Raw genomic sequence first — 19,317 nt, 5'->3', positions numbered from 1 at the left:
AATTCTTTGAAGAGAATGCTTGGATTGATGGGCAACGAACGTGGTTTTGCCATTCCGTCCTGATCGAACTGGACAATGCCGGAGAAGTGACAACCCTCGCGGCAAACATGCGCTCCAATTGAATTCAAGCTGGGGACGGGATAGTGAGAGGACGGAAAGCCACCCCTTTTGTTGTCGGAAACCAGGCCCATTCCGGTCCGGTCCACCCCCCTTGATAGCCTCCCTTTCTCTCTCTCTCTCGATCCTTCTTAAAATATCATTTGATCAAATTTTTTATTATTATTATTATTATAAGAGCTGATAATAACGCATGAAGGGTGCTTTTTTAGTGGACTCGCGCTGTATTTCTTACAAAAGAAAAGAAGCTCGTGAAAGACAATTTAGATACGCATGATCCGAGTGGTTCCGTGGGGAAGGCGAGGTGCGACCATAAAGCGACGGGCTTTGTGAAATATCTGAGTACTCGACTCGACCGGGCATTTCTGTTTGAACCAGAATTGATGGGCTGGTGGGGTCCTCTCTTGCGGCAATCATCAATGGTCCATGATATACCTCCTTTTTCTAAGTTTATTTGGTTATTGTTATTCATTATTTATCGTTATATTTTCTGTCGATTTCTCTTGGCACTGTAGTTGATTCCCTCACAGAGCAAAAGTGGCTTTCTTCTCAATCGGTTTTAACGCCTCCTTTGCACTTTTCTGGAGGGAAACCCACGCCTCTGGGGACTCCGTGTATTTGATGATTCCGTGTATGAAGGTTTTAAGGTTCGAATTCACCTGCGATTATTCTCCTCGGACAAAAATTCCTTTGGCCTTATTCACTAATTTGGAATTTAAGACGCCAACTGAACTACTACGTAGGCATTACCCATTTCTAGCAGATCCTCACATGAACATCTTCGATAAACCAATTGAATGTTGAAAACTACAAAAATCAACACATGATGAGATGAGACTTGTTTGATAACCATAATTAACAGTGTCCCGAAAGATTTGATTAGGTTAATGAATTGATTGATAAGGTTAAATAAGCGGGCAATAACTTAACTCATTAAATAGAAAGAGTAATGAGATCATTCAAAACATTTATTACATTGAGTGATACAAATTCTTATGAGGATTTTCGAATCATCTCAATCACTCTTGCAAAAGAAATTGAAGTTTGATTTTTTTTATTCTTTGAGTAAGTGCTTCAAGAAACTGCAGTTCACTGCACTTTAATCAAATTAATTAGTTCACAACTAACGTGTTTGACTTAAAAGGTTAAATCCAAAATGCATAGGATTCATAGATAATGAGATTTGCATAAAAACAAAACGAACTAGATCAATCTTTTTCCTAAGCTGACTTCAAAATCAAATTCAAGTCATGCACGCCTTTCACAACCTCGACAATGTCAACTTTGCTCACAATTGATTTCATATAATATTGCTAAGTTGAGCGACAATCAATTTGTTTATTAAAATCGAAAAAAATTACTGATCCTGCGAAAAAAAAAAAAAGGTTGGTAGGAGGAAGATAAAAAAACTAAAATACCATTGGAAAAGAAGAAAGAAGAAGAAGAAGAAATTAGAGAAAAGAAAAAAACTCAATGCATGTATATTCACAATATCATATAGAAGATAGAAACAATTTAAGGCAAAAGATTGGCTTCACAAAATGGAAGTCGTTGTCCCGAGCGACCGGCCGACACGTGGCGGCGCAGCCGGAGTCACTGGCCCGGCAGCGGCTCGGGAGGAGAGCCGGAGCTCGAGCCGGCGCCGACGGAGGCGCCGCCGGAGAGGAGCCGCGCGAGCTCGCTCATGGCCCTGACCTGCATCTCCAGAGCCTCGATGTAGTCGGTGGCTTCCTCGAGTATCACCGGCAACGGCTCCTTCCGGCAGCCGGGGACCAGCCGGCCGAGGAACCTCACCTTCCTCTGCACGGCCGGTATCCCCTTCCCCCTCAGCCGCGACACACTCACCCTCGGCTTCCTCGACCGCCCGGCCGCCGCCGCCGCCGCCGCCACCGCAGCCGCGGGCCTCTTCCGCTTCCTGAACTTGCTAATCCTGATCCGGCCCGCCAGGATGGCCCGGCTCCACCGCGTCCTCCCCTTGGCCGACGCCGCCAGGGCCCTGTCGGCCGCCTCGCGGACGGCCCTCCCGCCGCTGCTGCCGCCGCCTCCCACTCCTCCGCCGCCGCGGCGCCGGGATTGGGCCAGGGCGCGGAGGAGGTTGGAGGAGAAGATCTGCTGCTGGGCCTGGGACTTCCACTTGGAGGACAGACTCCGGGCCTTGGATTGGGCCTGGGCTTGAGCCTGAGCCTTCTTCTTCCTCCTCCTCGTCTTAGCCTCCCGCGACCGGTCGGCACCGGCGGCGGCTGGGTTGCTCGTCCCGATCGGATTCGGCGAGATCAGGGACGACGACATCGCACGAGGTGGGTCGATCCGATTCCTGGCTCTTCAATTCAAACACGCAAAAGGGTCTCGGAATCTCAGAACTTCGCAGCCTTTTGACGGATGCTATCGCCTATCCTAGAGAGAGAGAGAGAGAGAGAGATGGGGAGGGAGGGAGAGAGAGAATCTGAACTGGGAACCGAAGGGTCCGCCGATTCGGTGACGTGGGTGAATCGAATCGAACCGAACCGAACCGAAACGAAACGATCAGATGCGGAGGTCGGGAGACGATGAGGGACGAGAATTCTCGCTGGAGGGTCGGAGGGATCGATTCATCTGCAGAATTCTCTGGGGGAATTGATGACGAACCAACGATCGGAGGGAGACGGGAAGAGGATAAAGATGGCGGACGATGCTGCTTTTAGAGAGAGAGAGAGGGAGAGGAAGAGAGGGAGAGGGTATCAAGAAAGAGCACGCGTCGTGTCGCTGATCACACTTTTTATATTGCTCTGCCGATCATTTCACGACGGGCCCCCCCTCGCCCTTTCCTCCCTTTTAATTTGCTCTTCTTGTTGTGTGCTTTGGTTAATAATTATGTGGAGCCTCCTCTCTTTTCTCTCTCCTTACTGTTTTAGGCCCTTTTTTTCGTGTTAAGGTTCTCTCTTAGCATTGATTTTTAGGGGTCTAATTAGAATTCGACATGCATCCATCCATCGAACTTTAACATAAATTTAAAATACCAACATTACCCGCCTTTCTCTCTCCTCCTCCTCTTTTGTTCTTGGTCATCTTTGAGCCCAATTTTCACCGTTCACGAAAAATGTTTAGATTGATAATGAATATATTTTCTAATGACTGATTATCTTACACGAGAATATTATGAGAAACGAACAATACTTGTTAAGCTCTACTAAAATTATCTTGTCTATCTCCGTACATTTAAGTGAAACCATTCATTTTTCTCGCTTCAGATTTTCTAAATCGCACTTCCTTTCATTATCTCCCGCCCACCTATTCTTTTAGATAACCAACCTACTTTCTTTCTTTCCCTCTCTCACTATTAAATTTCCTAAATTGCCCTCACTTTCTCTAAACTTATGCCCACTTATTATACACAAATACTGATTTTCTTTCTATGCATAATTATGTATATTATGCACAAAAACCAAAATAATTTTTCTTTTCACTTTTAGATTATCTAAATTGCCCTTAAACAAACACTCACCTCTTATTATACACAAATACTGATTTTCTTTTCACTTTTAGATTATCTAAATTGCTATTATATTCTTAAGCGCGTACTCACCTATTTCATACATAACCATTCATCTTATTTCTGTGCAAAGCAAGCTGTTCATGCACGCATGCCTTGACCCTAGTATTCAATAGGTAAGAGCAAGAAGGTGGTGGGGTTACCCCTCGTCAAAAAATCTCCTTGATCTTCAAAGAATAAAGACAAATTTAAACTAATATTTCTAAATAAGCGTGCCATATTTTACATTTATTATCGTACGATTTTTTTTTTTTAAAAAGAGAGAGAGAGATAGAGACAAAATTCTTCTGTGAAATGTCCGTATCAAGGGAATTCGCTCATTCACTTAAGAAGATTAATGCAGGCATTAAACACTAATCATCCTTGATGTCCAGGTTTACCTTTTTAACATTGAAATATAGATGCAGAAAATACGGGACAGAAGCTCTTGTCGGGCACTCGTACCTCTTTTATTTCGCTTGGGGACATCTCATTAATAGTGCTGAAATAAAATTTAGGATCATCTGAAAATGAAATCATATACAATTGATTTTACTAATAAATAAATGGATGCACACTGTCTAGACGAGGCACAATATGCAAGCTCGCTTTTTGTCGAACCACCGAGCTTCAGCGATTTCATATTTGAGCCACTTGCTCGAGCTCTATCTCCCATTTTACTTGATTCACAAGATTAACGAGTATTTCACGAGCCGAACTTTGCTCACTAAGTTTCTTCGTTTTTAACGAAAAAGGCAATGAGATTTTTACCGTGTGGAACATGAACATAAGGTTTATCTCGTGTTTTTATTATGTCGGGCGAGAAACTTCGTGGCCAATGTGAATGCGCCTTCGTCTAGTCTTTTCCTCATTATTGCCACCTTTGTGCACTTTTTGATAACTGTTAGAAACCCTTTTTTCATAAAAAAAAAAAAAAAACATGCGCATCCACGAATGCTTTAATCTCTATATTACAAATGCAAGGAAGTAGATTTTTTTCTCAGAATATAAAATTAAAAGGAGTTTTTATTTCTACTGGATTTTTTTTCAGGTTATTTTGAGTTGGCAGGACATGAAAACTTTGAGGTACAAACCTCTAAAACAGTTGCTATCATTGGCAGTTGGGGTCTCACCCATCGAAGATGCATTGGCCTAATTCACATGATTTATCGGCTAATGTGAAATGAAGTAATGTAGGTCCTTAGTAAGGAATAATTTTTCCAAGGAGAGCTATTTGTAGATTTTCCTCACACTCTTTCGGTACATTAATTCACTCCATATGAACCGTCTAATCATATAGGTCCGTGCATGAGCTAACGGCAAATCCACATGAAAAACTGCTTACTTGGAGCGGGCTTGTCGGGCCCTCAAGTTGGCTTCTCATCCATGGCTTTTCTTCTTAGTAATGTCCGGCTTCTATCAACATTCATGTCGCATGATATTTTCTTAGTAATGTCCAGCTTCAATCAACATTCATGTCGCATGATATTTTGAGTCAATTTTCACGTACATAATGAAATTCATGTATCATGTACAGTTAAAGGGAACTCTTCATACAGGACAAGAGGACTCGTAAGGGATCACATATGATTTTCTTGTTTCCACACTCTACAATATTACACTGGACATGTTGAAATCTTGAGACCTAAAATCTTCTATGAAATGGTCAAGTATGGTCCTACATCACTTAATAACGAGTAAAAAATACTCTTTATATTTATGTGGTCTCTTTTCACCTAACAACTTAAACTTTTGAGTTAGGCATTCTGACATGGTATTAGAGTAAGTGTTATCTCTTTCTCTAGTCAAATTCCAAGAGTCTTTTGAAATTTGATATATGAGTTCCCATTTTTTCCCTTTATCCTTACGGAACTGTTTTCATGCCATTCAAGCACTGAATTAAGGGCTAATTGACACACGGTCATTTGAGGCTAAACCCATTAAAAAAAAATACAAATTTTACACTCAATCCCCCTCTTATAAAAGGGCAGTTTTTCTTTTAACTAAAATGAAACCCAAAAGAATAATTATTTGGAGCGTACGTTTCTCAATAAACTCTTCACCCCGTAATCACTCCCTGTCGAACCTAGTTTTGTAATTCATGGAACGACAGTTCATACATTTCAACACGAACGATGAATTGATGATCCGTCAAAACTCCGTTGCTTCCGGAACATATTCATTGTGCTCAACGGACCTGACCAGGACAGCAGAAAAGTATAATTTGATTAAGAAAACAACCGAAAAGAGGAGCATAAACTAAAAAGATTCACAAAATTTGCGGTGTTGGCTTCCACCACCACCACCACCACAAGCACCACCGTCAAGTGGTGGCCGGTGGGCCCGTTTTTGTTGTCATTCCCAGCAATGATTGGTTCCGCTGGCGATGATCGCCAAAAGAAAAGATTATAATAATTAAACAAAAGGGGATTGCATGTGGTGTGTTGGCTTTATGGCCTCTTTGATTGGAATTCCCTTGGGATTTTCTATTGTCAATCGAGGAACCTAATGCCCCACATCCTCGGCACAAGTCTTAATGTTACATGATAAGAAAAAAAAACAATAGTTATATCATGATGATCATCAAAAAAGCATAGGCCGAATTACATACTCTCAAATGAAGTCATGGAAACGTTTTTGTGGCTCCAAGACTCACATGAATCTCGCCGGCTCGCTCCAGCTGGCTTCCGATGACCATCTTATAGAAAAGAAAACTATATGGTCATAATAATTAAATAAAGATAACTTAATTTACTGATTTATAAAAAAAAAAAGGGTTTACTGATTATTATCGTTTTGATGGTAATGCATGCGTTAGGCAACAAACAAGGGAAGATCAAACCCTGGGGTTTTCAGGAAGGGTGGTGAAACATGGCAGATGGTTTGTACTCATTAAACAGGAGTGATGTTGAATCAAGGCACTAAATCTTTGCTTCGAAGTACAAAAAAGCGACTTTAAATATATGGGTCTTTATAACCCACATGGAGCGCACACAAGGCGTGTCTCTCGAGACCCTCTGATGCCGTAATGATGATGGATTCGATTCGATTAGATCTAAGGTGCGACATATCGTCCTAAACCTAATTCGGTTTAGGGTGAGGTTAGGAGAGAATCTGGACAGATGTGGGTTTTTCGTTTTAAGTTCTTCGAAGGCATTATTGTGTAATGGTTTTCTAGAGAAGCTTGCCTCCCTTGCATTCGACATAATGAAACATTTCCCACCAAAACGGAGGAGGGGCATTCAAATTGCACATGGGGGGAAATTACCGTGTGGTGCAAGTGGCAACATTGGTAATTTTTCTTTTTTTTTTTTTATTAATTCAAGAACACGGACGAAGACCTAAATACGTGGAAATTCATGAAATATCCCACAAGCCCACAAATCATGTGAAGGGGATGACAGGGATGCATGGATTTATTCTTTTGACGAGGTGGATAAAAACACTCAATATAAGCATTGACACCGGTGTATTTAATGGTCACTTAATGGCGTAAGTGCCACATGGACGATTCTTGTGCATGCACAGAACGGAAGTTTCGGATTGAGTGTGATTTGAAAAAAGTCAACTTACTCAATTGAACATCTAAGAAAATTTACTAGTGGTGCCATTACCCCAATAGAAAATGAGAGGAACGATTAGAAACGACCCAATGGCCACCAAGCAAATTGATCTTATAAGGTTGGATATTTAGAAAGATGAGACAAATTCTTCCTTTCAATTGGGTGAATAAGTTAGTCAAAAGATTTAATTTAGACGATAAATTTCATTCAAATAGGGTAGTCCGAAAAATGAAATTTTAATGACATTACTCAAGAGCCTCAACTCTAGCCAAACCGCGCCAGCCAAATCCAGAAACCGTCATGGACCACTGGACGGTGACATGGAGCGTATCTCAATTCACATGTTCGAGGGATTCATCCAAGTACTTCAACAATGGCAACTATCCAATCTTATGTCAGCATGAACGAGGAATATCGGCATGTTGATCTCGAGAATCCGAGGGGATGCATGGATCCCCGACAACCGCTGATTCATCTCCAGAGCTGGGAAAAAAATTGGGGGATAAAAGAAGAGAAAAGAGTGAAAAACACGACCAAACTCTTCATTGTTCTTTTATTTTTTTGGGTACGATATCGTGCATAGCATGAAGGTAAGAAGTTGGCCGTTGAGAATTATGGCCTGCGCGGAAAACGATTTTTATTGTCGGCTGGCAAAACGGTTGCCAACAACGTTTTACGCCAAGAAAAAGGGAGACGGAAAGAAGGATGAGGAAGGAGTAAAGTTGAGGCAACCTTTGCGGTTCGATCCAAGGGGAGACCACCTCGGTTCATGCCCTGAACCTTTCCCTCGAGAAGACCCGTTCGTTGCTTTACGCGCCTGAAATAAATCTTTTGTTCAATGGGAAGATTTTTCAGATGAGTCTCAGACCCACGAACGATCTTGGTTGACAAAGTGATGATGGCATAGTATGAATGGTTTGCTTGTCAGATTTGTGTGGTTTTGTTATGCGTTCACTTGGTAAATCCATTTTGTAAAACAATCTAAGTACCGTCAGCATTTATCCTTGAGCCTTGTTTTCTCTCTTTGGCATTGCTGCCACCGCCAATCGTGACAGGACGGTGGCTGCAACAAGCCCAAACTGAGATCCAGGTTAGGGTCAAGTGCGAGCCAAAGACCTCTGGCTTGGCTATGCTCGGCTTGAGCCCTAGATCTCGCTCAATGCCAGAATGAGCTTGGCTTGAGCCCTAGATCTCGCTCGGCGCCAGATTGAGCTCGATCCTTTGGTCGGCAATGATTGTATGAGGTTTTTTCCCGTCGCGTGCAAAGGCCAGCAGTTGGCTCGTCGGAAATGGCGGGGTCAAGCGGTAGAGAGACCGGAGGCGCAGTGCAGTTCGAGGTGGAGGGGAGAGAGGGAGGAGGGAGAGAGAAGGGGCGAGCATGCTAGGAATTCTTTTTTCAATTAGTATAAAAAACGTCATATAATGCAAATTCAACAGTCGTAAAAAAATGAACAGGTACATCCCTCATCCCATCGCACCCGCCCTTCCTCGCCTAAATATTCTAAGACAGGGCAATGTACTTCAGCCCTTAGATCCAACAAACTTCAGGTGAGATTCACGCGATCGAATGGCCTATATTCATCAAGTTCATGTTCTCATATCGAACAATAGCTAGCTTCTGAGTAAATTAGGGTTTCGGATTATCTGCTCTTAGTGATTATAACTTGTGGTTTTAACAAGGACATTGCTTGAGAGACCCGGTTGGACTCTCTACTAACCCCGTCTCTTCCCCCCACCACCACCACCATCCAACCACTCTGCTAGTGACCTTGTTAACTTTTAGATGCGCACTCATCGCTTGTCCAATACGCTTTCCCAGCAAGTTGCAGGAAAACGAGCCTATCATACCGGAGTCCCCCGCGCCCTGCTGACCAATAAAGAAAACTAAATTTTCAACAAAGCAGAAAGCAGCGATCGCCAAAGATGATAGGGCAGATTAGAGGAGCGTCTTTTTGGGCTTGGGGATCGTGCCTTCCAGGTACCACGCACCACCTCGCAAGTTCGTCTCGATGCATCATTGATCTAGACTCGGCATAGCTGTAGTACAGGCTAGTGAATCGAAATATTAGGTTTATGCGTCGAGAATCGGATCGAGTTGTAAGACATGGTGAAATATCGGAAATCGGTACGTGGGTCCTAGGTATTCATGAATGATTTTTGTTAATGGGGGCAGTTGTTAAGATTCCGAGAACAAGTGATGATTTCTATGTGTAGATCGATATGTTACTCCATTTTCATTGTTAATGTAAGGATTACGTTCTATCATAAACCCACAAATCTTTACATGTTTTTTTCATTTATAAAGTGCATATTTTGCTTCCAATATTCTTGAAACTATCAAAATATAACCTGCATAATACAATACAATAAAATCAGATAATTCATAGGTACAGATACAAAAATCAAATTGCTAGAGTCAATAGATACATGTTGCATTGTAAATTCACAAAAGAATCAATAAATTCATTTGCGATTTAGGAGATCAGTGGTTTACTTGATAGTAGATCATGAATTGAATTGGACAAATCTAGAATCAATCGATTTTAATAGCTGTAGCATGAATGAATATTCCGAAAAAAGAAAGAAAAAAGACCCTCTTGCTTCCCCTGCTTAATCAGCTTTTTTTTGTTCCATTGATCCCGGATCTTTCTCACGACCACCTCCTTAATTTCTTTCGAATCTTTCCTACGCTGTTTCTTAATGGGTATAACTAAAAATATCTACACAAGATTAGATTTCCTCCTCCCTCCTGATGAAAATGTCACGTCCCAAGAAGCAAAACCCAAAAGGAGCAATCACCGATTCCTCAATTAATCGCTAATCAATCACGTACTTGATCCTGATACATGAGTTGATTATGTCCGAATCATATGATAATGAATTTTGCATCGGCATCGGTGGCTGCTAAATATATTAGACAAAGAACCATTATAATAATAAGCTGAATAGAAAGCAAACCCATGTGGCTGGAGGGAAAGAGATGGAAAAGATGCAGACGTCACGGATGATGGAGAATCAACAGTACCTAACAGTTGGATTAGTTGAGCAGTCCAATTGAGAAAAAAATAATAAAGCATTCAGCCAGATAAGTGCATTTGTTCTCGACGGAAATCATGCGTGCGTGCGTACGTACGTGGCTATGGACAGGGAAATCATGTAGAAGTACCTTCACCAGTCCGATGAAAACCGCACCGGTCACGTCGGTATCCCGAGATTGAATGTGATTTCTTGAAGAGGAAAAAATACATCGGTAGTTAATCATCGATTTACTCAAATTTCGACCTTGTTACCGGTCTAGGATGGAGAAGAAGGTAATCCTCACGTATGCACGCGATTGGTTTCGTTAGAACGTCTATTAAGGATGTGTTTGATTTGCGAAAAATAATTTTTAGGGAAATATTTTTCTCATTTTCCAGCGTTCAGTTCATTTAGGAAAATGAGTAAAGGAAAATCAATCGAAAATGTTTTCAATCCCAAAACTTAAATTTGAAAAATGATTTCCCCTTTGAAAGAATCGGAAAACGTTTTCAAAATATTTTAAGTTCCTTGCTTAATGAAAAGTTTATTATTAAAAATAATTTCTAATTACAATTTTTAAATTTGTTATTATTATATTTTTTTTCTTGTTTTCTATTTTCTTTCTTTGCCTGTGAAATTAAACCCTAACTCCTCCCCTCTCTCCTTCTCCTTCGTCCCTTCCCTTCCCTTTCGTCACTGCCGCCTTCTCCAACACTAGTCCCTCTTGCTCTCCCATTGGCTTCGCTCCCTCCTCTTTCTCTTCGTCGGTGTCTTCTACACCTTCAATCATTTTTCAAATGCAATCCAAACATCATAAAATATTTTCAGTTATGTATCACTAAACAAAAGAAAACTAACCGTTTTCTTGGAAAATTGTTTTCGGAAAACATTTTCAAAAACGTTATGTTTTTCGTGAAACAAACACACCTAAGTTTGAATCCATTTTCCGACTCGAATCAAAGTAGATGAAATTCCATTACTCACCTCTCAATTGAAATGAGTAAGGAATCATTGGTTTCATGGGCTTTTCTTTTCCTTATACATGCATGAAACTGGGGCCCCATAAACTGGCTCCAACCCAGAGAGTTTTGGATTGCACCGGGAATCTGAGACGCCTTCGTTCCGACGGCACTGGAAATTTTGGCTCGGCGACATATCTTGACGGGTTCACATGATAAGAACTAGTTATCTCCATTCAGCGGAAGACCGCCTAGATTGAACAAGAAGGACAAAAAAAGAAAAAGAAAAAAAGGACCGGCTGAAAGTCGAAACACGACTTTATTATTGATTTACAACCCTACGGGCCACAATATAATGATTTCTATGCATAAGACGATGTAATAATCTCGCTGGTTTTATTAACGTAAGGATTTCATTCAAATGTAGACCACCAATCTTTACAGATCACAAATTTTACTTTCCATTAATCTAAAAACCACTGAAGTATAGCTCGCATCATAGAAGACAACAAAAGTTACGTAATTTGATAGGTAAACATACAAACTGAACCCCCAAATTGACGGATATGTATCAAACCATAAATTCACATAGGAATCGATATGTATGCTTGCGGTTGAGTGTTGGATACCTAGAGTGTCAAAACTTAACACAGGAGAATACTTAAGTGCAAAAAATTACGAAAGTGATACTTAAATGTTATTTTAAAAAAAAAAAACACTTAAGCGTCAAATTCGGCGAAAGTGGCAAAAAATCCTACATGGTAATTTTTTAATAATATAACTCGCTTACATAATATGCAGGAGAGTTGAGTCAACGACCAAAAACCAAAACAACCTCATTTTGCCTTTTAAAAAAAATAATATAAATATTAAAAAAAGAAGAAGGAGGAGGTAGAAGGCGAGGGCTGCTTCCCTACCATTGCTAGAAGGGTCGATGACCAAGGGTTGGCGATCTGGCCGACCGCGGCCAAGGCCTATAGGCCTCGCTAAGATCTAGGGTGAGTGTCAAGGCTCTCCCCAAATCCGATGAGGGTTGCGGCTCGCCCCAGATTTTGGCAAGGGCTCGTAGGCCCTTACCGTCTGTTGATCAAGGTTTTGGCCCCTAACCAAGACTCGGCGACCCTAGCCAACTATCCCCCACCATTGTCGCCCTTTCTAGTGAACAACGAGGAGGTGCGGCAATGGCTCAACTCTTAGCCACTTGTAATCTTATTCTTCTTCCATTTAAAAATAAAAATAAAAATAGGTTTATTTTGAAACTTAATATAATTAATATTTATATAAATTGTTTAGCCATGTCAACAAAATTGTGTTGTTTTTACACTTGTTTAGCCATATTAGCGTGCAAAACAATGTCATTTTGCTTTTATCTAGCAGGAAAATCACCACCTCAACATTTTGACTAGATTTTCTCGTTGTTGGCATTTAACTAATCCATTTACTCCGATTTTGGTATTTAAGTGTTACTTTTGTAACTTTTGGCACTTAAGTGTTTTTCCGTGTCAAGTTTTAACACTTCAGGTGTTCTTTTCCTACTTGGGGTTCAGGAGATTAGTAATTTGCTCAATCAATATCTATTGTTGAGGTCACAAATAGAATCGAATCGCATGATACGAATCAAGATCGGCCGATTCTGACAATTGTCACAAGGATGGAGATTTAGGTTTTTTTTTCTTTCCATGACCACTGCCTTGATATCTTGTATACATCTTCTTCTTCTTTTTTATCCTGTCTCTTAATGGTTAATCTACATTATCTACACAAGATTGGATTCCCTCCCTGTTCAATGAATATGTCAAGTCCCAAGAAGCTATCTCGTAAGAGTAACCACCGATTAGCCACATATTTGATCCTGATTGATGAGTTGATTGATTCCTTATGAATCATATAACGATGAAGTTGTTGAAACTGGTGGAGTCATGACAAAGGACGACGGAATAATTAAGCTGGGGATAAGAAAACCCATGTGGCTGGAGAGGAAAAGGGATGGAAAAGACACGGATGTTATGGATGATGGAGAATCAACAGATGCATCACCCCTGTCACTTAACGGATTGGATTAGTTGGGCAGTCTAATTAAGAAAAAAGATGAAGCATCAAGCCTCCCTTGTTCGATCGGGAATAGCAAAGAGATACACAATTTTGTAGATACATAACAATGAACGCGGAAATCATTGTTGAAGTAACTTTGTTGTAATAAAAACTGTGCCACTTGTGTTGATATTTTGAGGTCGAATGTCGTTTCATGAAGAAAAATAACAGTTGTCAAGTGGTGATTAATTCGAATTTCGACTTTTTTTATCAGTCAAGAAGGACGAAGAGAATAAATTGTTTTGTTTGACTCATAAGAAAAACCCGACTCGAATAAAAATAATCTGAAATTCGATTCGTGTCACGTGGGATGTACCGTTGGTTAAGGAAAGCCACAGTTATGATGCGTTTCCCAATTAGATTGGTTTAAATTCGTCAAATGAAAACGGAAATATGCGTAATTTAAATGAGAAAGGAATCAACAGCTTCGTGGGCTTTCTTTTTCATATATATATGTATATATATAGAAATGGCGGCCCATAAACCTGCTCCGACCCGCCCATGTGATGATACTGTTCTAAGGTCCGAGGTCTTGAGGCTTCCCAAGTGAAAGAACTCCGGAAAAGGATCCAAATCCACCACTAGCGAAACTCGTTTGCTGTGTTTCGCTGATCTACAAGGGACTCATGGACTCTCCGTCAGTTTCTTTCCAGTCATGCGACCCGTGGATCCTATTTCAATAAGGAACATGACGAGCCGATTCGCCAACATGTCCTTGCTTTGGATTCCGCAGCATATCTTCGCATGTTCAGATAGTAAACGCTAGTCATCTTCATTCATTGGAAGATCACCTAGATTAAACAAGAAAAAGGACCAGTTGAAAGTCTAAACGCGACTTCATCATTGATTTGCAATCCCATGGGCGACCCAAAATATGCTGTAAGCTAGTAATTATGCTAGCTGATTGAAAAGAAGAGTCGCTGAGTAGTTTCTTTCCTTACATAACAGCACAAAGCAAAATTTGCGGAACATGACAGGCTAATTCCTAAAGCTCTATGTTTAGTTATTTGTAACATACAGTGAAAGCACATGGCGCAGCAGATGGGAACTAGCCCTCAATGTGGATCATTATGACCATCGAATGCCTTAAACAATGAACTACCCTCTTATATATGTTTGGCATTGAATTGATACCTGAACCCAGCTGAGACTAGTTCAAAACCGGCTCAAGTTTGATGAAACTGGCCATTACCTCCGTGTCTCCGAGCTCAGATGCCTATGTGTAAACACATGGAGCCCCATAAGGTCTCGGTCAAGAATCAAAACACAGAACAAATTACTGATGATATGCATCTCATTACCCTTGAGGCCAGGTCACAGAGGATAATTGTAAATGAAAGATAGGCTTAGAATCGATGGCTTTATTCAATGGCAAAGAGCATGCCGAACTGATTACTCAGTTCAATTCAAAGCTGTATCGATGTTCCCATGATGCAGATCCATATCAAACAAGTGTTTGGATCATCTTTACAGAAGAGCAGCAATGGGATCAAACCTACAGTTTTCACCATAATAGAACAATAAGCATTGAAACTTACACCTTAAGTTGGTAAAGGGCCGAAATACATCCTTTGAGATTCAGCACTGAAGAAGAAAAACACTGAAATTGCAAGTATCCATAGCAGAAGGCTAAAAACGAAAAGATGGATATTCAAGGCAGCGAGTTTGCTGGGGTAGGTTCTCTTTCCAGGTGGACTATGAAGCCGGTCCAATCCAGTCATGATTGCTCCTTCTAAAAGCTTCACCGAGTGACGGTTCACATCAAGCGACTTTAAGACCTGTGCTCGAGCAGCTGTGAGAAGATCTGCCGAAACTTTGGCACCAAGAAAACCAATCTTGGAATTGCCTGGCTTACTGGAATCACAGGTTTCCAACAGAAAACTCCCATCGTCACCTGTGATCTCTGAAGAGAAGCTGAGATCAGGTGAAACCGAACCCACGGAAAGTGAAGGGTCGAATGATTGCATGACGATCTGCGAACAGGGCAGCATAAAACCAGTGAAATAATGTCAGGCAATCTCTGGATCATCTAGTATCATCCGATGAGGAATGGTAGGTAAAGTTAAAAGCGAGTGGAAGCAACTGAATACTGGGAACAATATCATTAGCATTCCCAAATACGAAAAGCAAGAATGAGGAACTATGGCGAATCAACCACCAAGGAACTTTTCAAGTGTAGCAAACTTAAGACTAGTTCATGAGCCTGCATAATGCAATCGACTCAGATGACACAAACTAACGACAATTTCCTAAACCTATCAGCCAGTTCTGAAGCACACGAATGGCATTCGCAATCAAAGCATCCCATTCTGCTTTCGCATTTTTGAGCAATCACGCCCATCAAGTCATGGAATCAAGCATTTCATTAGGGGAATGAGCAATGAGATTCCATATCTAGACGCCGCTCCTAAAGACTTCACGATCAAGCAAGTCTTTGCGAATCCAGCTTGCTATGAGACGACCTTCACCTCCTCTTTCACGAAACGGTAGACACAAATTCGCAAAATCTGACAGCAGCATTAACAGCGCAAAGACGCAATTCTTCAATTTGCAAATAATAAATCGCATTAACATAAAATGTTTTCCCTAGTCAGAGGTACCACGACACAATCATATCCGCGATCGAACTGACTACGGCCAAAAACGGGAAAGATGACCATAAAAGCTCAGGCATATGTCTCTGAATCCGCATTTTGCAACAGAAAAACCTCCGCCGCGGCTAAGTTCGCGCAGATCATCCTAATCCTTCAAAACGATTCGCCTATTTCGGAAATTTCAAAGGAGAGCCAAAACCGTTACCTCGGCGGTCTCGTCATCGTGAGCGACGTCCGAAACTTCGGAGACGGAGGACAGATCGATCGACTTCTTCGCCGTTCCTTCGACGCCGACGCTCGCGCTCTTCTTCAGCAACGGAAGAAAGTCAGAGAACGAAGCTAGCGTTCCCCCCCGCGCACCGCACATCGCGAGAGACGAGTCCGAACCGATCGACGCGAACGGCGACGACGGCGGCTCGCGAGCCGCGACGGAGAATCGGAGCGCCGTCGCGGCTCGGGAGAGGGAAGGCGGGAGGGGAAAATCGTTTTACCTGCGCAGGTTTCTTCGGCGGGGCGTCGGCGGGCCTCGATCGGCGATCGAGAGAAGCGGAGCGGGAGCTCTCCTTCAATGGCGTCTTCTGCTCTCTCATCTCTCTCTCTCTGTGGGGTGCGAGTGGTGGCGCGAAACTGAGCCGATCGCAGATCGAATCTGTGCTTTATATGCCGCGCGGAGTACCGCCGTTTCGATCGACGGAATAGATAAACGGAAAATATTTAAAAAATAAATAAATTAGTATCTAGTATTTTTCATATATTATTTTTTTTAAATTTTTTTTCCCGCTCAACATTCGAAATGATTATCAGCAGCCTCCACCAGCTATTTGATTATATTTTTTTTAAATTTAGAAAACACTAACTGATACTTTCCAAGTTTTTATATCGTGTTCGATAGTCTTAAACACTTTCTAACACTTGAACAATAGATGTTGAAAAATCTGAGGGTGACTTTTTTCTATCGAATCGAATGAGTACTATGAACTATCCTTCAACCTGGCATCTCTATCTGATGTTGGTCGATCAACCCCATTTGCTTTTGTTCACTCCTCCCAAAATTGGCCATTCATTTTTTAATATAGTGTCTGGTTAATTGCATATGTCATTTTCTTCAATCGAGCCAAGTTTGTCATGGGCAGAGCAAGATTGATCCTAAAGAAGTGAGATTGAAACTCATTTTGAATGTCTTCCCTTTTCCTTTGTTTATTGAGTTCGATGGAAGATGATGAATATACCAAATATAGCCCCAAATGCGTAGCTTGTCAGTAGGAACTTGGGAATTACCTAAGCTTTAGGTAATCATCATTCAAACCCCCTACCATTGGCAAGTGAACTAAGCCATGTGGTCAATTTTTCCGACACTTGATCAAAGACACCATGTTTATGAAGTTCATTTTCTTTATTATTGAAAAATGAAAATCCACCATTTTTCTCTAAAAGATTTATAGTGTTTTTTTTTTTTTTTTTTTGCAATTGCATGTTATTAAAATAAGTATATAAGAATCTAATTTCTCTATCTTCCACTATACTTTCTCGATTTCTTTCACGAATCACAGATTCACACATCTCTCTCTCTCTCTCTCTCTCGTAAACACGAGTTTAATAGTTTAATTCGTTGCGAAGAAGGCAAATTTTCTGGGGAGCATATCCAAGGGCCTCCTGCTTGGTAATTGCCTGCTCTGCAGAGGAGAGGTGAAAAACCACTATCGTGACCCGACAATATTAGTCAAACTCGAGTGTTCTAAAATAAAATAAAAAAACATTTGCCTGATTTCAATTATTGACTTTACTTGTCTTTCCTGTTATATTTTCCTCAGACCGCAAATTGTAACGTCAGTTTCAATGTAACTATTGCATTTTGGAAAGATTTCACTTTTCATTTTACTACTTCCATTACAGCTCGAACCCTAAAAGATTGATTTAGTATTGCCTATAGATCAGATTGCTCACAAATCACATAGGTTGCATCCTTGATCCCATCTGCAACAATAGTTTACATATAAATTCTGAGTTATGAATTGGTCTTATCATCACATTATTCATAAGATTAGGACTAGGACATCTCCATTTTTTCTAGTCTCGAGATAGGACTACAAAGATTTTGAAAATTGGATCGCATGAGTTGCCTTAGATATCAAATCTTAATCATCATTACTTCTAGGGGCGTGGCTAAAAGTCAAACCTTCTCCAATGGTGCAGCAAGAGAGTGATCACCCCACTTCAAACTTGCTTTTTTAATTTTACTTGATACATCATGATCTCAAGTTCTTGACTACTTTTTTTCTTTTCAATCTTTGAAGCATGCTTGTCGCAACTGATAGATCCTCCAAAAAGAATAAAAAAGAATCTTGTACTATTAGATGATCGTGATATTATGTTCTGATTAATCCATTCTTTCTGTGGTTAGGCAATCGATTCTGATTATGAAGACAGTACTCGCAGCCTGTCTTGGCGAGTTTTGCTTATGCTCTGACGGCCATTCTCATCGGTTCTGGAAGCAAGAGCAACTGGAGCAGCGACCGGACTGGTCTCGACCGGTGACAACACCAAGAACGAAGGTTTCGGTACCTACTCAAGCACTCGGACTACCGACGCCTCGACTGAGAATTCTCACCACATGCTCATAACAAGGTCTGCCAACAACAAGCCTGGAGGCCGCTAAAACTCCTAGGCTCGACCGGACAATGGTCGGCGCCGATCATACCTAAATAACTCAGTAGTGATGACCATATGTTATAACGAGCATCATACGTACATATTATGCATATCACCGGTGCAATCCGGTCTTTGCTTGGTCTGCTTACGGTCATGAAATCACGTCCATCTACGCCAAACTTCAAAATAACAGTAACTGCTCGCGAACTACTAAGCTGCGCATTCCAGGAATCAAGAGACATAGTTGAAGTGCCTTGAGTTGAAACCCAATAGATACTTGCGCTTTACGAATATCATAACCAAGATGGAGTGGCTTGTCGTGAGTTGAATTTCTGTGTCGATATCGCTCACCGGAGTCTTCATTTCTAAGTTCGAGCTGCGTTTACGCGCTTGACAGAAGCAGAAGAAGGAATATGATCATCCTAGACCCTGCGCTCGGGCAAATTAACCAAGGCTCGGGCGTCTGCGATCTTTTGAGACTAGATGGCCCGACGAAGGTTCGTCGATGTGGTTATGTGCACTTCAGAAGCAAGTTCAGAGGGTTGGGTTGCGCCAACGCATTGAATAGAGCTGCTGTAGGGTTTAACTACTTAAGGAAAGATTTTCTATACTTGGACAATGTAATATGAAATCACACTCGTCGATTAACGGTGAGGTTTTTCTCTTGCAATTCGACACGCGCAGCTCGCTCGTCATCTTTTTTTTCTTATAAAGTAAGATTTGATATATTTTTTTAAATAAGGACACACGGACCCTTAGAGTGCCAAAACTTGATACGAGAAATAAGTGCAAAATCAAGTTATTTTATATATTGATGT

General features: G+C 41.2%; 2 protein-coding genes across 3 annotated transcripts; both read right to left on the bottom strand.

The window, feature by feature from the left end:
* Window positions 1-1,518: 1,518 nt before the first annotated feature.
* LOC104415244 (transcription factor bHLH148) lies at window positions 1,519-2,863 on the bottom strand. The gene has a single exon (XM_010026504.3). The coding sequence runs from the start codon at window positions 2,404-2,406 to the stop codon at window positions 1,711-1,713; it is 696 nt and encodes a 231-aa protein (XP_010024806.1). The 5' UTR covers window positions 2,407-2,863; the 3' UTR covers window positions 1,519-1,710.
* Window positions 2,864-14,599: 11,736 nt separating this feature from the next.
* Window positions 14,600-16,458, bottom strand: LOC104415242 (hypothetical protein). Of its 2 annotated transcripts, none has more exons than XM_010026502.3 (3): window positions 16,342-16,458; window positions 16,056-16,157; window positions 14,600-15,229 (listed from the first exon to the last, which is right to left on the bottom strand). In XM_010026502.3, exons 1-3 carry the CDS (start codon window positions 16,438-16,440, stop codon window positions 14,798-14,800), a joined length of 633 nt encoding a protein of 210 aa, XP_010024804.2. In that variant the 5' UTR covers window positions 16,441-16,458; the 3' UTR covers window positions 14,600-14,797. The 2 variants fall into 2 exon arrangements, with proteins under 2 accessions (XP_010024804.2, XP_010024805.2); XM_010026503.3 differs by having other exon boundaries at window positions 16,056-16,154.
* Window positions 16,459-19,317: the final 2,859 nt, after the last annotated feature.

Source organism: Eucalyptus grandis, chromosome 8 (assembly GCF_016545825.1).
Source record: "Eucalyptus grandis isolate ANBG69807.140 chromosome 8, ASM1654582v1, whole genome shotgun sequence".
In the NCBI taxonomy this organism is placed as follows: Eukaryota; Viridiplantae; Streptophyta; class Magnoliopsida; order Myrtales; family Myrtaceae; genus Eucalyptus; species Eucalyptus grandis.
The sequence above is the reverse complement of the archived record's forward strand: the minus strand, read 5'-3'. Positions and strand labels throughout refer to the sequence as shown.

Coding starts and splice junctions, on each gene's coding strand:
- LOC104415244 (XM_010026504.3), bottom strand. CDS start 2,406: ATGTCGTCGTCCCTGATCTCGCCGAATCCGATCGGGACGAGCAACCCA.
- LOC104415242 (XM_010026502.3), bottom strand. CDS start 16,440: ATGAGAGAGCAGAAGACGCCATTGAAGGAGAGCTCCCGCTCCGCTTCT. Junction 16,158..16,341: donor CGCCGAAGAAACCTGCGCAG/GTAAAACGATTT, acceptor CCGTTGCTGAAG/AAGAGCGCGAGCGTCGGCGT. Junction 15,230..16,055: donor ACGATGACGAGACCGCCGAG/GTAACGGTTTTG, acceptor CCCTGTTCGCAG/ATCGTCATGCAATCATTCGA.